Raw genomic sequence first — 17,836 nt, forward strand, 5'->3', positions numbered from 1 at the left:
AATAAGCTTTTATCTAATTTTGATGTTTGAAAAATGGTGAACATAATTCATGCAAATAAGATGCATGAACACTACATCCATTATCAAATAACCATGTGGAAACCACATTTAGGCCTTTGGGAGTACAAATGGATCAATTATGAATGAATTCATGGTAATGAGTCTTATCATACCATATCATACCAACAAAACTCTCTTGCTATCCTCATGCAACTTAATTATTTCTAGAACCCCTTTTCTTGTTTGAAAAGTATTCTTGTATTATGTTAATAGTAGATGAAAAAACATCCATAAACAATATTTCACTATCAAATAACCATGTGAAAACCTTATTTATGTTACTTGGAATAAATATTTACTAATTGTGAAGTAATGTATAATAGCAAGGCCAACCATCCCAACAAAACTCATTATTTCCTTCTGAAACATATATATCCCTAGAGTCCCTTTATTTATTTGAAAGGTATGCTAGTAATATGCTAATGGAATATCATCCATGGGGTCTTGAATAGACATCTTGATGTGAAGTCATTGGTTTAATTCACTGCCCCAAACAAAGTGATATATTGAACATGAAAAAAGTGTAGTCCTGCAAAGCTTACAAAAATAAAATATGCTAACAAAATATCAACATAGGGCATTGTGACTTGTATTATCATTAACTCATCTCTCAAAATAAAATTTAAAATTCTTATACAACGAGAAATATAGTTCATATTTATGAATTTGTATGTGTATTCATTCTTTATTAAAAATATAAATTTATAAAAATAAATTAAAATATTTTTTTATGATGCTTTAATAATGTATGTGGTAAATAATTATAGATGTAATTAATATTCATAATATAATAAAAAGCACACACATTCACGTGGAAATGTTGGTTGTTCATCAAAACCTTCATTATCCCATATTCCATTTTGTTATAAACGCTGGTGATTTATCATGATTTATTCACTAACATAATGTTTTATTTAACAATCTATGCAAATATAATTAATAATGACAATCATGTCATTGATAAACTTCTTAGTACATTGAACCCAAGTTCATAAATCAACTTTTATGTATAATAGAATATGATATTGTCACATCTGTATGATAATGTTTTTTAAACTTGATCTTTTTTTTTTTCCGAGGAAAAAAGCACAACTTTTTATTAATACTGTAAAAAGTTTTTATACATATTGTTCAAAAGCCATGAAGTGGCTCAATAAGAACACATTCTGCTCAACCCATAGGGAGCTATTCTGCTGAGATATGTAAAAACTGATGGAGTCTTCCTCCCGGGAGGATGTAAAAACAGTATAACAACATGACATAAGGAATCCTGGGGTCACCTTCTCAGAAGGATAAACAACCCCAAATAAACCAAAAACTGTAAATGTCTGTCGTCCAGTGCTAATATAAACAAAAAGTTATAAATATAGTCTGATATCTATATGCTATAAGCCGGTACTGAAGAAGGTAAAGGAAAAAGTATATACAAAGACAAAAGCCGATATACAAAATCTGAGAAAAAAGCTGTCAAAAATGTAGATATTTACAGAGATCAAAGAGCCTGTGCATAAGGGGGCTGATCTGTTCTGAAAGACTGCCCCTGTCTGGTTTCTTCTATCGCCCAGCTGCCTGGATCCTGTTGGAGACCAGCCTTAGATAGCTGATCTGCCTCCTCATTCCTGTCCCTGTATATATGGCAAATTGAAAACCTGTTAAAATAAGACTTCAGATAAGAAATTTCTTCAACAATTGTTTTCAAAATCTGGTTTTGACAATTTGCATATCCATTGACCCAATTTATGACATTTTGTGAGTCTCCAAAAATTTGTATGGTGTTTATGTTTCTGTGATGAAGCCAGCATAAGAGGTATCTCAAGGCCGAGAGTTCAGCGAAGTTGTTTGTGCCAGTACCCAAACCAACAGAAGCTTTTAAAGAATGTTCCGGATTGATGTGGATATACAGTCCTGCTCCAGCTCTATTATTTTGGGAGGCCCCATCAAAATAGCCACACGGAATACCCTCCTGAATATTGATATGTTTTTGTTTTGTTTTGGAATTTTTGTCCTCGGGAGGAGGCAAAGCTGAATAAATGGTTGAGATATTAGTGGCTGTGACAGAGGAAGGTGTATCCTTATCATGAAACAGACTCTTGTTTCTAGCGAGCCAAACTCCCCAACAGAAAATAAGTGGCAGATTCCTCATATTCCCTTCCGGATAGGATTTCCACCATTTCCTCCAAGCATCATCCAAAGGGTCTTGCCCCCACTGAGCTTTAACCTTAAGAAGAGCAGTGACCTCCTCCCAGATCTTCCTTGAGAGAACACAGGTGGTGAAGAGATGATTGGTGGTTTCCTCATCAGATTTACATAAGGGGCATCGCCCTGGCCCAAATAAAAACCTTTTCTGTAATGTTTCCCATGTTGGAACCTTCCTTTTTAGTATGCACCAAAGAAAGAGCCTAGACTTGGCAGGGCATTTTAATTTCCATATATCTTTTGCCCACCAATCCGGAACTCCCCAGCCTTTCTTTCCCATTAGAAAAGAATAACCATCTTTAGGAGAATACTCCCCAGAATTGCTATGTGCCCATAACAAGCAATCAGGTTCATCCTTAATCCTGATATTGGATCTTTGCAATTCTTTAATGAACCCCGCCCATTCATTCTTCCATCTAATGTTTAACCCAAGTTCTTCATCATCCTTCCAAGCCTGTCCCCAGATCGTGGACTGACCCACTTTTTCCACCTGATTTAGTGATGAAATACCTTTTGAATCAAGGTGTCGAAGAAGCCCTGGGGATAAGGCATAAGCTTCATTGCATCCTATCCAAGGGTCCCTGCCAATCCTGACCTGTCTCCCATCTCCCACTTTCCAAGCTAATCCTTGCTCAATCACTGAAAAGGCTTCCACCGTGGCCTTCCAGACTACTGAAGAATTTTTTACCTTCTTGTTTTGACTCCGGATCCAATCTTCCAAAGGCATTGGGTCTATATACTTCCTTTTCACCACCCTGGTCCACAGATTTTCCATGGTTATTAGCCTCCACCCTGATTTTGCTGCTAATGAGATGCTGAACTCAGGGAGTCTTTTTATCCCCCATCCTCCCCATTCTTTAGGTCTGGCGACTTTGTCCCAAGCCACCCAAGGTAAACCCGATGAATCCTTGTTGCCTACCCATAGGAATCTGCAACAAATTCTTCTAATTTTCTCCATTACTCCTTTGGGGATCCAAGTTAGGGCTGCCCAATACACTGGGATAGCTAATAGGACTGATTTAAGAAGGGCCAATCTACCAGCTCTGGACAACCATCTAAAGCTCCAGTGAGATATTCGGGTTTCTATCTTTGCTATGAGCCAGTTCCAATCATCTTTTTTATAGGCATCAGGCTTTAGCCAAAAGCCCAGATATTTGAATGGAACTTCCAGAGGTTGACTAGGGAAAGGAAATAGTTCAGCCATTTGATTCCTTCTCCTTCTTTCAAAATCTGCCATACAAACTTGTGATTTCCCAGAATTAATCTGCATTCCTGTTGCTTTTAGAAATATATCAAAGATACATTTTAACTCCTTTAATTCACTACCAGTACCATTAGTGAAAATCAAAATATCATCAACGAAAAGAAGGTGAGTGATGAAGAGATTAATTGAAACCTCGATACCTTTTACCTTTCCCTCTCTTCTGGCTTTGTGAATTAGTCTACTGAGCCCTTCTACCACAAGGAGGAACAGGAGGGGGGGCAATGGACACCCTTGTCTGAGGCCTCTCTGGCTGTTGAAGAAGGGGGAGGCTGCTCCGTTGACCAGAACTGCAAAGCTAACATTTGTGATGCACCCCATGATCCAACTGACGAAAGGATAGCTGAAGCCCACATGTGTTAGTAGCATCCTTAGATATAGCCAGCTGATTCTATCATATGCTTTGGAAAGGTCAATTTTAAGAACAGCTCCCTTCTTTTTCTTCATTTTGATACCGTGGATAACCTCCTGGGCAACCCCAATGGCTTCATGGATCTGTCTGCCATCCAGGAACCCAAATTGTTCCATTGATATGTTTCTTGACAGGATTGGTGCTATTCTGAGTGCTATAACCTTTGAAATAATCTTGTAAATACAATTACATAAAGAGATAGGTCTAAAGTCTTCAAAACTGTCCGGCTCATCCTTCTTGGGAATAAGGGCGATAAAAGTTGAGTTATAGGGTCTGTAGACAACTCCTTTCAATCTGGATTCTTCAACTACATCAGTTATCTCTGTTCCAATCTGTTCAAAAAAATGGAGAAACAATTCTATGGTCCAGCCATCAGGGCCTGGGCTTTTGTCTTTGCCCATAAGCTTCATAGCTGTTTCAATCTTCTCCTTAGTGACCGGAACTGAGAGGTCTTCTGCTTCATCTTCCTCAATGAATCTAGGAAAACATTGCACAGTTTTGAAAACTTCTGCGATAGTAGCCTCTCCCGGATCTGCAAAGATCTTTTGAAAATGTCTTTTTCCTAAGCCAGAAAGCTCTGGAAAGGATCTGACTTCTCTCCCTTCTTCATCTTTAAGGTGCCAGATAGTATTTGAAGATTTCCTTCCTTTTGCATAATTATGGAAAAACCTAGTGTTCTCATCTCCAGATTTTAGCCAAATTGCCCTACTTTTAATCCTCCACTCTTCCTCCCTATCCAACAGAATTTTGTTTTGTTGTTTTTCCAATTGAAAGATTCTGTCCTTTGAAACCTGTGAGGTGTATCCATCTGTGTCCATACTCTCCAACTGCTTCAGCTCCTCCCTTATACTGATCAACTCCTCATTTTGTTTTAATTTGTTGTCTTTAGCCCAGGAAATTGTAGCTTTCTTCAATCTTTTTAAATTCTCCATGAATAAAAAACATTTATCCTCTCCATCATTGGGATCAGGGTGATCCCAAGTTTCTTTAAACAGGTTGCCATATGTGGGGTCTTGAAGCCAAGCAGGATTGAATTTAAAAGGAGCCGGTGGTTTGTGAGGGGGAATAGATATGTCTAAGAAAATTGGGAAATGATCTGAATTCCCTATTTCCTCCACCCACTGTCTGATCAGAGGAGCTTTAGAAGATAAAGACTCCGTTAAAAGAAAGCGGTCTATCCTTTTGGCAATCCTTCCTTCTCCTACTCTGCGATTTCTCCAAGTAGGTTTCAGCTTAATTGGGGAAGGATCAATTAGATTCTTCTCCATGATGAGGTTATAGAAAAAATCAGTAAGGGGGTCTTCTCTCGCAGAAGGGCCCCAAGCTTCAGCTCTACCCATAGAAAAGTTTAAGTCACCTCCCATGATCATCAGCTGTGAATTCATAATGGTTTTTGTCATCAATTCTTCCCAGAAAGATTCCCTTTCTTGACATGGCCCATAGATATTTACAAGGGTGATGGGAAAAGAGAAGTCTGGGGATATAATCTCCATGCCCAATACATTTTTCATCCCCCAGCGGTTGATGGCTTTAACCCTCCCTTCTCTGTACCCAATTGCGATGCCCCCCGAATGGCCAGAGGCATCCATAGCAGTGAAAACCCACCCTGGGAGTAGGGTTTTAAGCATAGGTTCAATCTCAGAAGCCTTCCCCAAAGTTTCTTGCAGAAAGATAACATCTAGTTTAGAATTAGTTATCCATTCTTTCAAGGCCAGTTTTTTCGGTTTACTGGCCAAACCTCTGCAATTCCAAGATGTCAAGATCATTTTATAACACCCTCTGGGGGAAGAACTGCTCTAAGAACCCCCGTGATTGAATGTTGTTTTCCATCTGCCACATCCAATTTGGCTTTAAGTTTTGCCTTTGACATATCAGATTTCCTTCCTTGTTTGTTTTTGGAACTGTTATGTAAATGTATTGGTCCCAAACCCCCTACAGACCCCCGATCCTCAAGGTTCCCTCCCGATGATCTCAGGTTATAAGGGAAAAGTGGTCGGGTTACAGGAAGGGAAAGAGGAGGCCATTTATCTTCACAATTTATATTCAAAGACGGTAAAGCTTCGGCTATAGTTTCCACACTCGGACATGTCATTGTATGATCCATAATATCATCATTAAAATTAACTTTCTCTTGATTTGATAAAGAAGCAGTATTTACATTAACAGATTTTTGTTCAGGAGGAATAAGAGAAGGAATAGGAGTCCCGGCAGACATACCCTTTTCCGATTCGATGTTTTGATCAGGATTTGCATTTTCTTCCTCAGCGAGCCCTTCCACCGCTACCGCTTCTGTATTGGTCTCCTCCGCAGCTACCTCCGGAATCATGTCATTTACCACAGCAGCCTCCTGAGATTGATATCCTTCGTCCGCCGTCTCCTTTACATTCTCCTATGTCTCCATATTCCTTGGTACTTGTGTTTCCAGCACTTCGTGCTCCATCGGCCTCTGAACCTCTGCTTGTGCATTATCTCTATTAGCTGTAGTCCTTCGGAAATGTCGCCTTCTTCTCATCTGTGGGCAATCTTTTGCCAAGTGCCCATACTCATGGCACCAATGGCATCTGAATGGCAGGTACTCATAATCTAGTATCTGCTCGTATACATAGTCATCAAATTGTAGGTTGATTTTTTGTGCCAATCCTCCACTCGGGTTGAGCATTACAAGTATGCGAGCTATTTCCCTGTTCTTTGTTGTCAAAAATGACATATCCACTTCCATATAAACCCCCAATATGTTACCAATAGTTTTGAATACTTCCTCTGTCCATAGGAAAGAAGGTAATCCCGGAGCTCGCACCCAGACTGGAAACTCGTCCGTTCGCTCCTTAATTGCATCAAAAAGAGGGGTCCATTTCTTTAGCAGAGCTGGAATGTTCCCTATGTGCCAATTCCGCTGAAGTACCCAGTCTGCCGATTCTCTATCTTTGAATCGAAGCTTAAACCATCCCTTAACAAGTACTAATGCTTCAAACTGTAGTGAGTTATCTGATACAAAGCATTTCTCCCCCCATTCTTGTAAAAAATCAGATGTGAGTTTCTTACCTCTGGCCCTGCCGACCAAGGTGCAATCTGCTACAGCTAGGGCTTCTATCATGGACACCTCCATCCCAAGGATCAAATTGTCAGCAATCGCCTGGGATCCTATGGGTCTTTGCGGCTTTCTCTTCTCTCCTTTGTATCTACACTCTTCCTTCGGCGTTCTTATGCCCTTTCGACCCTCGTTCCTCGCAGGGGTTAGCTGTGCCGTGCCCAAAAGGGGATCTGTCTCCGGCTGAGCCAGGATCTGGCCCAAAGACCCCGATTCGTCATTCCCAGAGGGGAAGAAGTCCGACCCCTGCCCATCAGAGACTGCCAGCCCCCCTACAGTAGAAACCCCGGGATCCCTTGCTGCATTATCTATGTGGTTTTGAGGATCTCTTGGAAGGGAAACCCTCGAAAGTGAAGTAATACCTCCTTGAGCCTGAGAATGTACCTTACCAGCTGAAAGCCCTAAGTGGGAAATGTTTTCCAAACCCTTGTGGGCTATAAACCGCCCAAACAAAGATTTTCCTTTTGGGTCAGTAGACAGACCACCCACATTCGATCCTCCCGGCACTATTGCTTTCGCGGCTGGTGTGGATGCTCCCTCTGAACCAGAGATATGTACCCCATGACCTGACTCCTTCCCATGAGACAAAAACTGTTGATTTTCCACCTGTGATAACGCCTCCAGACTAGAAAGTTCAAAGGGGCCAAAATAATGTTCCACGTTGTGTTCAGTGACATCCTTCCCCCACATGGAGAGGAGGTCTTCTACCTCTGGGTCCAGGGCTAAAAACTCGGCGGGGTTTACCATGGTTGGACCCGTTTCAATGCAACCGACAGTCAATCAAGGTAACCTTCACGGTAAACTTGTTGTTGGAAACGGACAAACAGGCGAATGAAGGTAACAGTATAGAGTTTAACTTTCAAAACGTAAACATATGCCAAAACCTCGTGAAACCTCCACCTGCCAGTTAAACGAAGCTGCAAGGAAGTTCCCCGCGTCGGCAGCTGTGCAGGGCTTCTAACCTCGTTCACCTAACCGAGGCCTGTGCGCGGTTCCGCCCACTGCCCAAGGATCGAAACCCTAACCTTCTCCATTCCCGCCCAGCTCCCGGACAAGTCTTTTCATCCTTACTAATTTTAAACTTGATCTTTTATATACATACAAATCTATAATTATTCATATTTATGGAAATATAAATTATTCTATGTAGTACTAGATTTTAAAAATAGTAGATGTAAAGCAAAATTATTATGGAAATTTTAATATTATTATATATTCTTTATAAAATTTTCGTATCTATTAATTCAAATGAACCATACATTTTATCTACTTTCAAATTTATAAGTTTTAAACAATTTTCCATATTTAACAATTATCAACTTTTAATATTTTAAATTTATAAAATAAATAATTCAAATTTAATTTTTTGGAATTGTAAAAGGAAAAAATAAATCAAGCTATTCAGGTTCACTAAATTAAGAGATTTCAACTAGATTTCAAATTTGTGATTCATCTTTATGTTGTAATTTAAAATTATAAGATTTAATACAATTGTGGGTTCATTTTTTTATTTATTATTATACAAACCTCTATTTAAACTCAACATATTATTTAATTTCATTAAATAATGATTTTAGAGCCAAAATTCAAACTAATTAAATTACTATTTTGTTTGTCTGCATAATTTCAAAATTTGAAAATCTAATTGGATAGGGGACTTTATACTTTGCACCATGCTAAGAGTCCCACAAAGACCTAATAATTAATTAAATCAAATACTAAATCAGATTAGGTTTTGTGGAGGAAGGAGATGGTTCCATGTGGTTAGTGTACCAAGGCTAGGGCATTAATTAAAGGCGAGGTTGCAAGCTAAAAAATTTCCATGTCGTGATGATGATGTTAATAATGTTGATGTACAAACATATCATATTATACCACATGGAAACATTACATTATTAGAAACAAGTCTTGAAATATATACCTACCCTAAGCTCTGACACATGGCATTATCACATTTTTCTAAGCATATTTTATTATATTTTATTGAAAAATAACTAAATATAAGACCCTTATGCTTTGTGCAATATTCTTAGCCATCCAACTAATAAATGTCTTCTCTTCCTAAGCTAAAGTAGCGATGCAGGGGAGTATAGTAAAACATCATTGGCCGAGGAGGTCAAAGTCTTTCTCCAAAGAAATTGGTTCTTGAATGTATGGGATTTGTTAGAGAGGTTAGGATATAAGTTTTTTTTATTACTTTGTAATATATTGAAAATAACGATTTGTTATAATTGTTGGTTTGTATGCCAAGTTTGGGCTTATCCGATCATGCTTTCAAGGATTTGGAACAATGACACACATATGCATTTATTTAAAGTTTTAATTAATACAAGTAGAGAAGAAGTGTGGGAGTGAGAGAGGATTCGAAGTTAAACGAGATACTACATTGTGCCTCTATGATTCTTGTGTAATTTAATGTTTTTTTTTCCATATGAATTAAGTGGATGTGATGAGAGTTGAACCACAGGGTACTAATATATAACCCGCAAAAGTCTTCAAAACCAAGAAAGTATAAGTCAAAATAGAGTGTTGCAAGAAAGAGCGTGAATAGAGGCCGAGATTTAGTTTTATTCAACCTTTCAATGAGAGTGCAACAATTGATAGGAGATGGGGAAACAAAACTAGAGTTATGTTAAGAGAATGCAATTAATAGATAGAGATTCCCTACAAAATATTCCCTAGAATTTCTATCATTAGTTGATCTCCAAAATGTCAGAATGATGTAGAGTTAGGGTGATGTAGAAGATGGTTTATGTAGAGAGATAGGGAGGACATGTCAATGCCTCAAAAAGCACAGGGTAACGTAGTTTTACAAAGTATCAATAGATCGTCAAGAGATGGAGATAAGAATTTTCCCATTCCCCGGGTTCTGTCTCCCTAAGGGTTTAAGTGGAGTGCTTTGAGAAAGTTCTGAGGTCTAAAGGAGTGTGGACGATAAAAAATGCGAGTCAGGGATGACTATTGATGAAGACCTTTTCCATTCCCTGGGGTTTTTCTCCTTGGAGGCACAAAGACTAGCATATGTGTGTGCAACAAAAAGTTACAAGGCTGAAAGAATTGTAAGACAAATATTTTGGGTTTTTGGTTGACGGGAACATTCATATCCTAGGTTCTATCTCCCTAGAGATTTTCAACCCAAGCCATTTGTTCTCGCTCAAAAAATTTATGGGTCTTGGGTTCGAGGGTCCCATATCATGATAAAAGGTCTTATGGATACTATTTCTTACTGTTGGAGCTAACAAGAATTGGTCGCGTCATATATATTATAAGGTTAGTTAAGAGGGAATGAAAAGGGATTTTCCTTGTGATTGTTAAAAGCTTAGCTCTGGTGGCTATCATATAAATGCTTGGATCCAGTGGTTTTAACCCCATAACGCTCCTCCCACTTGTTATATATATATATATATATATATATATATATACACACACACATGCTTGGCTATGATGGTTTTGGATAAAAAATGGGCTTAACTTCATATTTAACTGCACAAATATATACATAAGGTAAGCCTTGAGCTCATTTGTTTTTTTTTTATGACCTTTGGCCTTGTTTAATAAAGAAGGAATCTCCCCATAGCCTACATTAGTTTTGTATTATAAATTATTCTTTATCTTCTATGGGAAAAAAGATAGATCACAAAGTTAGATAAGGTGGAAGAGGAGGCTAGAGAGGGGATAAAGGCCTGTAGCCAACGTTGAAGTGAAGTGAGCTATGTAGTGGTTGGAAACCATAGAAACCGGTAGATATAGAGATCCTGAATCTAGATATGTGAGCGAGGAAGAAGAAGAATTTTCAAAAGGAGAAGTAGTTGAGGAGTCTATAGAGGTTAAAGTATTAAAAGTCATTTTAGGATCTATTTGAAATCATAAGCTTGAAATATCCACCTGTGCTACTCGTATGAATCCAAAATATCTTGTAGAATGAATCACAAAGATGGATAATTTTTTTGAATACAAGGAGATGTAAGAGGAGAAGAAAGTTAAATTTGTTTCCACCATATTGAAGGGACACATATCTCTATGGTGGGATGATGTGTAGGTTGAAAGGAGAAGAAACAAAAAGAAGAAGATGAAGAGATGGGACATAATGATCATGAATCTTAAAGGATTTTTTTTTTCCAAATAATTATCAACTCACTTTATTTAGGTACATGAAAAACCTTAGACAAAGGTTGATTTCTGTAAGGGATTATATATAGGAGTTTTATAAGGTGAATAACATGTCTAGATATGTATATGAGTATATAGAGAAGACAACCAGACTTAGGCTGGATATGTAGGATGAGATTAGTGTGTTATCTCCCAAAACTATGGAAGAAGAATACCAACTAGCGTTAAAGGTCGAGCATAAGCTTGTAAGAAAGAAATCTGGTAGAGGAAGAGGTATTGCTAGAGGAAAAGGACAATAATAAAAAAAAGGAATATCTACAACAAATAAAGAAGGAACACATATTTGAAGCCCATAATTACAACAAGAGGGAGACTTCATAAGTTGAATATCATTTTCCAGAGATGAGGAAGAGGCAAAGGATATTCAATGCTACATATGTGCATATGTGCATATGGCATCTAAATGTCAAAAGAATAGAGATGTATGATAGAGGAGCGGTATTGTTTCTCCAATAGAAGAAGGGGATGCAAAGGTACAAGAGGAATAAAATGCACTAGAGATAGGAGAGTCTCTATTTCTTAAGAAGTATTGTTGAAACTAGAGAAGGAAATTATTGAACCAACTCAAAAGAAATCTTTATTGAGGATTGTTTTCAAGTTCTAGGGAAAATGTTGCAAAATGGTGATTGATAGTGGCAAGACAAACAATTTGGTGTCTACAAAAGTGGTAGAGAAGTTGATTTTGAAGAGGATGACGCATCCAACACCCTATAAGTTGTCATGGTTACAAAAGGGTCATCAATTATTATTTAATGAAAAAAGTGAGGTAGAGATGTAGATAGGAAGCTATAGGGATAAAATCCTTTATGATTTCATGCTCATGGATGCGTGCCACATTCTATTGGGAATATTTTGGCAGTTTCATAGAAGTATTATGCATGATGGGAAAAAGAACACTTACATATTTTAGAAGGATGGCATAAGCCATAATTTTTTTCAACTGAAGGAAAGGGAACATTAGAGAAAAATGATTCAAAGGCATTACTGATGAGGGGGAATTTTTTTTGCAGTAGATGGAGGACAATGAGGTACATTTTTCTTTGGTTTATAAACCTAGAGTAATTCCTACATCAACTACTATGACATACATACCTTTTGAAATTCAAGATATGTTGAATGAATATAATAATATTGTAGTAGATGACCTTCTTAATGAGTCTCTTCCTATGAGGGGTGTAGCTCATCATATTGACCTGGTACTGGGAAAACTTCTATCAAAAAAGGACACATACAAAATGACTCCTCATGAGGATGAAGAGACAAGAAAGAAAGTGTAGGAGTTGTTAGATAAGGTAATGATCAGAGAGAACCTTAGTCTATATGCAGTGTTGATAATGTTGAGCCCTAAGAAATATGGTGGTTAGAAGATGTATCCAAACTCTAGGGTATTGAATAAAATTACAAACAAGTATAAAATTTGTTTACCCCATATAAATGATTTATTGGTTTGTTTAAGTGGTGCTAGTTGTTTCTCTAAGATCAATTTGAAGAGTGGGTACCATTAGATCAAGATTAAACAAGGATATGATTGAAATACAACATTTAAAACCAATTACAGGTTGTAAGAATGGTTGGTTATGATAATTGGATTGTCTAATGTGCCAAGCACCATCATGAGATTGATGAATGAGGTGTTAAAGGAAGTCATATGGAAATTTGTGATTGTATCCCTAGATAGAATTTAGTGTATAATCAGTCTAAAGAAGGAAATTAAGGCATCTGAGGTATGTTTTAGAAAAGTTGCAAAATTTCTCATTAATTTGAAGAAGTGTTCATTCTTGAAGACAAAATTAGTTGATTTGGGTTTTTTCATATATAAAGAGATCTTAAATATGGATCTTGAAATTGTTACGTCCCTATACTACTAGTGTAACCCCTTATTGTTATTAGTGAAGCCCCCTTATTATATTATTGTGTCCATATAGTCGCCATGTTGTTATTATTATGCCCCATAGAAGCCCATTATTATTATTTTTGTGCCCCTACAATATTATTGTTATGTAGGCTCTGATTGTATTAGGACCCCTTAGACACCTATATATAGAAAGGAGGTATTGTTGTTTGTATCATCTAATAATTCAATTTTGTAATGTAAAGGAGGTTTCTCCCTCAAAGAGGCTTATTTTGAAGTCGTTGATCTATCTTTTGTTCTATTTTGTGAGCTAGTTACATAACTTTTGGTCTTAGAGCTTTGGATTCTGGGGTTTCGCTGCTCCAAACACTAGTACAAAATCGCTAATTAATTACTAAAAAAAGTACTAAAATTTGCATATAATTTACAGTATCTTATAACGCGACCAATTTTTAGCCGTTTTTAGCTTAGTCATTTATTGGTTGTTTCAATTTTATCTTCTAGTAGTATATTTAGTCATAAATTTAGTTATTAATTTCCACAATTAATGACCAAATATACAAAACAATAAATTACCAAAGAAATATGACCAAAATGTTGGTCATGTTATAAGATACTATAAATTAGCTACTAATAGTCATATATATGCAAATTTTAGTCATCGTTTGAAACCAATTAATGATCGGAGAAATGTGACTAAATTTTGGTCGTGTTATAAGATACTATAAATTGGCTACTAATAGTCGTATATATGCAAAATTTAGTCCTCATTCGTAATCACAAATTTATCATTTGTAGTAGTCATTTATCTTGTTTTGGTAGTTTCATATTCATTATATAAACGACTAATTTAGTAGTTTATATTCATTCATTTATTTTCATTAATAATCATTATAAATGACTAATTTAGTGATATATTCATTTTATTTGTGTTCATCATTAATCAGTATAAAATACTAATTTCGTAGTTTTAAATTGGTTTTATGTGTTCATTATTAATCAACATAAATTAGTTAGTATGTTTTTGCTAGTAAATTTAAAAAATGGTATACAATGTGCATATTCATCTTATATGAAAACACAAAGTTGCATATGTTAATTATAATACTAAACAATATAAAGTGAAACTATAAATAATTTCAACCACGTAAATTGTATTATATGAAATGTTTAAGTATTACATTATGAGTTTCCAACTTAATATTGGTTGGACTACAATTTACACATCAAAACATTATTATTATGTTTCCAAGGCATTGCAGGTGAATTCACCAACTCTGGAGACTTGACCATCAGTCTCTATGTGTGTGTCTTATGTGGGATATCACTAGATCAGTTATCTTCTCTCTCTCTCTCTCTTTGCATTTGTCACTTCAGTGTTATTTCTTTGAGCCTCTTTCTTCAATTCCTGCTACAAAAGAAGGTATAGTGCAACGTGTAAGACATGAAATAGAATGAACACTATAATATAAACTAAAGTATACTATAAAGATTTTATACGACATATACCTCAACATCAGCAATGTCAAAGCCATTTTTCCCCATACAAGCAAGAAACTCGAACAAGTTTTCTTCATTTGGACATTAGTGGCCACTATAATATGGTCAAATGACCTGTATAAACAAAGAAAATGAAATGTCACCATATAAAATAACACCTTAATAACTTAGTATTCAACGTTTAGTGAAAGCTTAGGCACAATCATGCCATCTAAGTTACATGCTAAAAATCTCAAGTTCTAGATAACTTGTGAAAACAAATAATATGAGGTGTGATGTTTAATCCTTGTCATTTTATTTGCAACACCATTTCGTTTTCGAATGCATGAACTTGGTTAAGTATATAACACTAGTACAAATGACCAATTAGTTACATTTCTTTTTTTATTCAAGACATGTATTAAGCTCCATGTTCTTCTAGAGGGGAAGAAGATTCACACCCATTTGCTCAAAAACGGTTGAGTCAAATACATCAATGGATAATTCACCTATTATAATGTATGCCAAATATGGGAATTTGGAGTTTTCACGCCAATTGTGTGACCAATGGGATGAAATAGATGCCATCTCATGGGGTACCATGATTTTTTCTTATGCTCAGAGTGAAGATGTCAACAAGATCTTGAGGCCAGAAAGAGTGAGCCATGATGTTGTCATGGTTAGCATGTTGCGAGTGTGCGCAAACTTAGGGGTTTTGCAAGATGATTAATGGATTTATGCCTAGATTATTAGGATTAAGTTCGATCAAAACATTATTCCCAAGCTTGTGATTATGTATGCCATGTTCAATAGCATGGAGAATCCAAATAACGTTTTTGACAACATTAGTATTAGAAATGTTTCCTTGTGGAAGAAACAATTAAATGCCATGTAGGAAGTGGTCTTTATGAGGATCTGACCTTTCCATATTACCAAATGTATGGAGTGTGTGTACAACCAAATATAATCATTTTTTCTTGTGCTCTCAACTTGTCTTTTCTAAGAGAAAGGGAGAATGATTTGAGTTTGATGTCTATGTTCTGGAAATGTATGAAAAGTGTGGAAATTGTGCAGATGCACACCAATTCTTTAACAAAATGCCTAAAGGGATATTATCTCAATGAGAAACATGATCTCAACATACATGTAGAATGGACATGCTAGTGAGGCATTGACATTTTTTAATGAGTTTAAATTGAGAGATATGAAACCTAACTGAGTGATAAACTTGGGTGTTCGCCATGGATGTGTGTATCTAGCAACTCTTCAACATGGTAAGTCTAATCATGATTTTATTATCAAAAATGGAATTGAATTGGATGTTTCCCTAGATATTATTGAGATATCCATATACTGCAAGTGTGGAAGCATATATATAGCTCACTAGATGTTCGACAATATGTCTGAAAAATATTTGGTTTCATGGAACATGCTGATTGATGGGTATGGAATCATGGTTGTGAGGATGCCTTCGTTGTTTCAACCAAATGCAATAGATGGGAGTTAAAACATCTCATATCACTTTTACTTTCCTTTTGTACACATGTCATGCAAGCCTAGTGGAATTGGGTTGGAAATGTTTTCATTTCTTTAGTCAAGATTATGGCATTACCCATAGGGTAGAACAATATGCATGCATGGTTGACATTCTTGGTTGTGTTGAACATATTTATGAGGATCAAAATTTTATAAGTATGGTGTCAATAGAACCTAATTCTACCATATGGAACTCCTCACTTGGTGCTTGCAACATTCATTGCAATGTGGAGCTAGGAGAATGGGCATCATAATGGAGTTTTGAGCTAGGCTCCAAAAATGTAGGAAACTATGTATTGGTATGAAACCTCTCTGTTGCAGCTGGAAGATGGGTTGATGTAGTCAAAGTGAGAACAATATTAAACCACAGGGGGTTAAAAAAAAATCTAGGGTGCAGTTGGATTGAGATCAATAAGAGGGTCTGTGCATCTATTGAAGTAGCTAGATCACACCCACAGTCATAGAAAATATGCATGGTTTTAGAGAGCTTGGCCCAATTAATGAATGATGAAGGTAATATAATGGACAAGAACTTTACGTTGCATTCAATGATGAAGGACTGTGACAAGAAGCATATATTTTGAAACCAAAGTTAGAACTTAGTCATTTTTTTTTGGTTTAATAGCTATAGGTCATCTATTCACATAACCAACAGGCTTTGAATTTGATATTTGTAGTGATTGTCATTGTGCCACAAAGTTTGTATCCAGGATTGTTTGAGGAGTCATTATATGATTATTTTGAGGGATGTAATAGTTTTCACTATTTTAAGAATACAATATGTTATTGTGGAAAATTTTGGTGAAGGATTAGTAATATGTCAAAAATCATCAAATTAAATTCAGAGGCAAAAGAGTTGTCTTCAATTTTATCACCTTAAAGCTTGATATCTCGAAGCATGAAGAGGCATCACACATAGCTAGGAAAATTTTTGAGCATAAGCCACATGTCATCTCAAACCTCTCATTCTTAGTTTCCACCTCAATTCATCTACTTTGGGAGCCTGGAAAAATAGTACACAAGTAAAATGTTAACAAACTAACAAGACTAGTTAACATTCAATGATAGTCCTGAATCTTGTTTTTATCCTACTAATAGTTGTCATGGATCCCTAATATCTAGCATAAATAAAGCTAGTTCATGTACTCCATTCTAATTGTTTACAATTGGGTATTAATGTCATCAAATTGGAACCAGTAAAGAAGTGCCTAAATCAACAACCAATTTTTATTTTTATTTTCAAGATGTTGGATCACACTCATAAAACATGCACCAGCCATTGAAAATGATATCTAGAATTGAAACTTACAGTGGATATTTTCTTGGCTTTATAAGTCAAGCAATGGAAGTCATATGCTCCAAGATATTTCACTAGGAACTGAGAATTCTTTGGATCTCTCCAAATTTTCATGCTTTTCCTCAGTCCTTCTTCACCACGGTGTTAATCAATATGAGAATCATAGTCTAGATCTTGGATATATGAGTGAATATGAATATGAATTGTAACCAGCTGTATATAAAAGTTGACTACCACTATTGCAAATTAGAGAATCAAATGCAAACACTTTGATTCCAATAGAATGAAGCATATAAAGTGTTTCTAAAATTGTTAATGCAATAGATAAAATGAATCTAGGAGATGAAAAGTTGCAAAACGGAATGAACTCCCTTCATAATACCTTAGATGATAATAGCTTGTCTACTAACAAGGGGTTCTCCAAAATCATAATACCAATCCAATGTAATCAGAAATAGACACTTTCTTGTCCTGAGAAGTAGTTT

The 17,836-nt window shown here is 36.2% G+C and overlaps 1 protein-coding gene across 1 annotated transcript; it reads right to left on the bottom strand.

The window, feature by feature from the left end:
* Positions 1 to 1,552: 1,552 nt before the first annotated feature.
* On the bottom strand, positions 1,553 to 5,518 carry LOC149152162 (uncharacterized). The gene is made up of 2 exons (XM_089443398.1): positions 4,120 to 5,518; positions 1,553 to 3,486 (listed from the first exon to the last, which is right to left on the bottom strand). Exons 1-2 carry the CDS (start codon positions 5,516 to 5,518, stop codon positions 1,553 to 1,555), a joined length of 3,333 nt encoding a protein of 1,110 aa, XP_089299524.1.
* Positions 5,519 to 17,836: the final 12,318 nt, after the last annotated feature.

Source organism: Pinus tabuliformis, chromosome 9 (genome assembly GCF_031772625.1).
Source record: "Pinus tabuliformis cultivar Carrire ecotype Pingquan chromosome 9, CPIR1, whole genome shotgun sequence".
NCBI lineage: Eukaryota > Viridiplantae > Streptophyta > Pinopsida > Pinales > Pinaceae > Pinus > Pinus tabuliformis.